Raw genomic sequence first — 5714 nt, 5'->3', positions numbered from 1 at the left:
TCACCTCACTCTGTGGTTTTCTCTCACCCTATTATATTTTTTTTTTTTTTGTGCCTCCACCAGGTATTTGCCAGGCAGATGGGGCTGAGCTCTGCTCCGGCTCAGCCGGACAGTCGCACCCAGCGGGATGCAGAGGGATGCTGTGCGGCCACTCACCTTCTCCTCCTGCCACCAAAGCAAGGCAGGGGGACAAGGGGGGAGCACGGCGGCCGTGCCCACACTCCCGGGAGGGCCGTCGAGTGCTGTAGAGGGGTGGAGGTGTGCTCTGCCTGGAGCCCAACGCCAGCAGAAACTGCCTATCACATCTGGCAGCTCCCCAAAAGAGGGGATTTTAACCCAGAAAGCAGCAAGCCATGAGAGCTCCTTCAGACATCCACAAGCCTGGGGGCGCCTGGGGCAGAACGTCCCCCTGCCCACTGCTGGGTGCTGGCAGGATGGGTGCTGCTCCCTGCCCTCCCTGCCTGCCCGCGGGGGGACGCAGCCCCCCAGGAACCCCTTTTCCAGCCTAGCCACCGCACAGGCATGTTAAAAAAAAAAAAATAAAAATGGGCTTGTTTGATTTCAAACTGCAGAACTCTTCCCTGGAGCCATCCGCAAACAGTGGTAATTTACTTTACAGCTGTTTAGATTTGTTTCTCTACCTTTTTTTTTTTTTTTCCAAAACCCAGCAGAATTGCAAATGAAACGTGTGTTTGCTCCTCAAACGACTCCAGCCGTACCTGAGCTCTTGCACCCCACGCAGCAGCACCCGCTCCTTGAACTCCCACCCAGCCGACCCTCACCCCTGCGCCCTGCTCCGTGCTCCCTGCAGCACCCGGGAGCTGCGACCCAGCGGTCAGGTCTCGCACAGGGGTTCTCTGAGCCGGGGGGGGCTCATCTTGGGAGGGCTCCCGGGCTCTGGCAAAGGGGAGGGGGTGATGGGGAAGAGACTTGTGCCAGCTTGCAGGTGAGGGGAGCACAGGAAAAGCGGTTAATTAACTCCCAGTGAAAGAATCAACTGCCGCCCGCTCGTCGGAAGGTGGGGAGGGGTGAAGGCTCTTTTTTAAGTTATTGCCATGGTGCAAAGTTTTGAGTAAAAAGGGATTATAAAGGGAGGCGTTCGGCTGAGCGGCTCTCAGTGCCTCGGGTGGGGGCTCCCAGGGCTTCGGCCACGTCACCCCTGCAACTCCGAGCGAGGGAAGATGGGCGCAGGGAGGGGATGAAGGGATCCCAGACTGTGCTGGGCACCCTGGCATCCCTGCAGCAGCTGAGGGCAGATGTCCCCAAGCACCCGCCCTTGCCCACCGTCAGGCAGCCGATGCAGCCCTTCCCTGCACAGCAGCAGGATTGGGCCCCCACGCGCTGCGGGGCAGCCCGTTGCCCCAAGGTAATCTGGCAGCCTATGGGACATGTGGGGATGTGCCTTGAACCCCATTCCTTCCCCCGGGAATCTCCTCCTCGCTCCCAGGAACCCAGGGATGACTCACGTGGCGCCGGCACCTCTCACACCGGGCGATGCGTTCCTGCCGTGGGCAAGCACCGACCGGCACCAGCGCCGGCCTCGGCAGAGGGACGCCCCGCAGGTAAGCGGCATGAAAATACTCCTTTTCTGCAGCCCCCGGTCCTTGGTAAGATGGTGCTGAGGCTGGGGAAGGTGCATCTGCTGCAGGGTGCATGTCGCAGAGCCCGACCTGACGCCGGGGTGATGGGCGCATTCTGGGCTGCTGCTGGAAGCGTGCACGGGGAAGGAGAAATCTGGGGTTTGCGAGCGCGTCCCTGGGGATTAAGCGGGTGAGATGGGAGCTGCCGGCTCCCGTGGGAATTATGTGCCCGGGGAGCGTGTGTGGGCACCCCGGCCCTGCAAGCAAGCGTGTTGCACGGGCCAGGCTGTGCAGAGCAGCGGGATGCATTCACCCCCGAGAGCTCTGCCAGCGAGGGGGAATCTTGTTATTTTACTGATAGGTAAAATGTTTAAGGAGAGTCGGTGCCAAACGCAGCCCTGGGAGTCCTGCTCGTCTGCGGCCCCATGCTGCGTGGGGTGCGTTTATCCGGCACGATGCAATCCGGGGTGAAATCAGCTGCGCAGGGTCCTGGGGCTGGTACGGGCTGAGATCAGCGGACGACAAGCGGTTGTTGCGGCCGCCCAGCCCTGGGTCAGCGCCTCGGCATTGCCTGGGGCCGTGCAGCCCCCCCAGCTCGCCTGCAGCCTCGGCTTACTGGTGCCCACTCGCCACGCTGTGCTGTGCCCAGCACGGCCTCCCTCCGGCACATGGGCACGGCGCGGTCGGCGCAGGGCTTCTCCCACGCTTCCCCGGGTGGGAGAACGGAGGCGACGGCAGATTCCAGCGATGGGAGAGGACGGAGCTGCCGGGTGAGTCACGCCCCGGCTGCTCCTGTTTGTTTTCTGCCTGGGCCAGGCCTGGCAACGTAAGGAAAATTAAAAACAAATACCTGGGCAACGAGGCGAGAGATGGGGCGGGATGGCAGAGGGCTGAGCCGCGGACGGTAGCGGGTGGTGGTCGAAGGATGCTTTTGCCGTGGCAGAACCGGCACGCTTTGCCGGGTCCCTGTGACCCCCGCGGAGGGGGACGGTGGTCTGCGAAGACGCGTCGCCCGGACCAGGTCTGTGCTGGGGTGCGTGTCGGTGCGTGTCCCCGCATGCGAGCGAAGGTCAGGGACGGTCCCCAAGGAGCGCGGGTCGGTGCTTTGGGGCACAGAAGTGGTCCGATGGGGACCTCTCGGTGCTTCTTTGGAGTCACTGTGTCTTCTCTCTCCTCCCAGGCTAGCTAACAGGATCAAGGGACCATGAACTGGGGGGTGTTCGAAGGGCTCCTGAGCGGGGTCAACAAGTACTCCACAGCCTTCGGCCGCATCTGGCTCTCCGTGGTCTTCATCTTCCGCCTGCTGGTCTACGTGGTGGCGGCCGAGCGGGTCTGGAGCGACGACCACAAGGACTTTGACTGCAACACGCGGCAGCCGGGCTGCACCAACGTCTGCTACGACCACTTCTTCCCCGTCTCCCACATTCGCCTCTGGGCCCTGCAGCTCATCCTGGTGACCTGTCCATCCCTCCTGGTCATCATGCACGTGGCCTACCGGGAGGCCAAGGAGCAGAGGCACCGTGCCGCCGGCGGGGGCGACGGCCGCTGCATCTACCCCAACCCCGGCAAGAAGCGGGGGGGGCTGTGGTGGACCTACCTGCTCAGCCTCATCTTCAAGGCTGGCGTGGACGTGGTCTTCCTCTACATCTTCTACCGCTTCTACAAGAACTACACCCTGCCCCGGCTGGTGAAGTGTGAGCTGCCTCCCTGCCCCAACATGGTGGACTGCTTCATCTCCCGGCCCACCGAGAAGAACATCTTCACCCTCTTCATGGTGGTCACTGCCTGCGTCTGTGTCATGCTGAGCCTCGTCGAAGCCGCCTACCTGATCGGCAAGCGGTGCCGCGAGTGTCTCCTGGCCGGCAGCGGGGACAGCCACCAGCACGGCCAGGACTGCGCGCTCTCCCACACCGAGCCCGTGGGCACGGTGGGACAGGTTTTCCACGGGGCGGATTACAAACCTCCCACGGTCTCCATCCCCCCCACGGCCTCCAGCCCCAGCACGCTGTCCGAGGAGGAGGAGGAGGACGCTCTTCCCTAGAGCTGCCCGGGGGAAAGAAGGAGCCGCTCATCTGCCCTGCACCCTCCTCCTCCTCTTCTTCCTCCTCCATCCCCCCGGTGCAGGAGCCCTGGGGGTGGCAGCACCTCGGAGTCGGGCTGTGCTCGAAGGCTTTCTGCCTCTCCCGTCCTGGGGAAGGCACGTTACATCATTCTGCCGAATTTGGGGTAAACCCGGGTGCTGTAGGACACGTGCGGTCCCCGAGAGCCGACAGGGACAAGCAGCTCCGTGGCGGCTGTGAACTGCCAGCGGTGCCCGGAGGTCGAGCCTCTCCCAGCCGGTCTGGCTTAGCTGGTCCTGAGGGTATCCTTGCCATGAATAAAAATGTCTGTCCCTCAGAAATGATGGCCAGATTGGTTGTTCTCCTGCTGCTTGGGCACAACGCTGCCGAGGGGAGCAAGGGCTGCATCACCCCTGGAAAGGCATCGCTCCCACGGGCAGCTCCAGGCTGGGTTTGGACCAGCCGCGGTGACAAACAGCTGGCTGCCGGCTCGGGTCTGCTGGAGAAAAGCCACTGAAAATTGGAGAAGTCCCTGGAGCGGGGCAGGAGGGATGGCTTTGGCCAGAGAGGGGGAGTGCCGCGGCTCGGCGGGTGGTTTTTGGGATGCACAGGATGTTACGAGGTCTGTGCTGCCCGGAGAAGGGCTTGTCCTTGCACCCAGCAAGTCAACAGCAAAACTCCTGCTGCATTCACCAGGCACTGGATGCAGGCGAGGAAGGAGGACAGCTTAATTCTCTCCCTGTAATCCCAGGCTTTAAAAAAATAAATTCTTGATTTAAGATGGGCTACTGGGCACAGGCAGTCACACCCAGAGGTGTGAACTTCCCCGGGGACACAGAGGTGGCAGAGCTCTTTGCAGCCGTGGGCTGCCAGGGACAGGCTGGAGCAATTTAAAAATGTCACAAATTTTCAAACCAGCTTGAAGGTGGCAGGGGAGAGGGGCCAGCCAGGATGGGCACCCTTGAGCCCTCCCCAGGGAACCCCTCTTCCTATCCCTCACCCTACGTAAGCTGCACCACAAGTGTCAGGGCCATTTCAGACTGATGTGATCGTCATTAATAACAGTCATTAGCTGAGTGGGGACAAGAGCATGTGCTTGATGCAGCAGCCACCTTGGCGAAGCACGGGGGTGAGGATCCGGCCGGGCAGGCAGAGCCCGCTGTGGGCTGCCAGCTCTTCCTGCCCGGCCAGAGAAAAACACCCAAGAAAAACAACTGAATAAAGGAGAGGAAAAACACCCCAACCATTGATTAAACAATAACATTAAATGGCAGAATATGATCTTGTTTATTGCTGTAATATGTCCCGTTCTGCCGTGACTCAGGCAGCACTGCAATTTCTAAGGCCATCAACGGTAACTGAGCATTAGCCGGGATGAATAATTAACAATAATTTCATGGCAAATGCACTCATAAGTAACATTAACATTGAACATGCAGCTCGATCTGTTACTGGTTTCGCTTTATTTAGAGGGTGTGATTATTATTTTTTCCATGAGCACCAATAGCCCCCGCACTCAGTGGCTCTGCTGCGAAAGAAGTGGCACGGGGCAGGGATGCCGTTGCTGTGTCTTTTCGGACCGGAGCCGTTCTCCGTGTCAGGTCACTGCAGTTACTGCCACTTTGCAGCACGCCTGACCCAATGAACCAGCTCCCACCTGAGACCCTCGGTGGGCAAAGCTGAGCTCCTTCCCACAGCCCACCCTGGGGAAAGGGACCAGCCTGGGTGTGCTGACGGGGGAGGCAGAGGGACCGCTGTGGCCGGAGGGATGCAGAGGGCAGGTCGGGAGGGCAGGGACCGGACCGGCCGTCCCACGAGGGTGGGGATGGTGGAGGAGCCCTTGGGGGGATCCTTGCCACCAGCCCGGGACCCTCTGGGCACACGGCAGCTCCTTGCGCTGACACCGGTGAGTTTGGAGACCTTTGGGGTAAGAGAGGCAGACGGTGAAATACAGGTGGATTTCTTCCATCTCTTTTTAAGTGAAGCTGCAGCGATCTCTGCCTTCCGTCCGCCCTCGTTGCTGTGCTTGCTGGATTACACACCTGAAAATTTACTTCACTGAAGCCTTTAACGT

The 5714-nt window shown here is 60.6% G+C and overlaps 1 protein-coding gene across 3 annotated transcripts; it reads left to right on the top strand.

Moving 5' to 3' along the window:
* Positions 1-1361: 1361 nt before the first annotated feature.
* LOC142040616 (gap junction beta-5 protein-like) lies at positions 1362-4466 on the top strand. 3 transcript variants are annotated; one of them, XR_012653243.1, is made up of 2 exons: positions 1362-1562; positions 1942-1966. XR_012653243.1 is itself a non-coding variant. In XM_075048709.1 (2 exons), exon 2 carries the CDS (start codon positions 2785-2787, stop codon positions 3619-3621), a length of 837 nt encoding a protein of 278 aa, XP_074904810.1. In that variant the 5' UTR covers positions 1362-1562; positions 2761-2784; the 3' UTR covers positions 3622-4466. The 3 variants fall into 3 exon arrangements, 2 of the variants coding, with proteins under 2 accessions (XP_074904810.1, XP_074904807.1); XM_075048709.1 differs by lacking the exon at positions 1942-1966 and adding an exon at positions 2761-4466; XM_075048706.1 differs by lacking the exons at positions 1362-1562; positions 1942-1966 and adding exons at positions 2101-2350; positions 2761-4466.
* Positions 4467-5714: the final 1248 nt, after the last annotated feature.

The sequence above is a fragment of the Buteo buteo genome, chromosome 16, assembly GCF_964188355.1.
Source record: "Buteo buteo chromosome 16, bButBut1.hap1.1, whole genome shotgun sequence".
Classification (NCBI taxonomy): Eukaryota; Metazoa; Chordata; class Aves; order Accipitriformes; family Accipitridae; genus Buteo; species Buteo buteo.
Note: the sequence above shows the minus strand (reverse complement) of the source record. Positions and strands in the feature narration are given on the sequence as shown.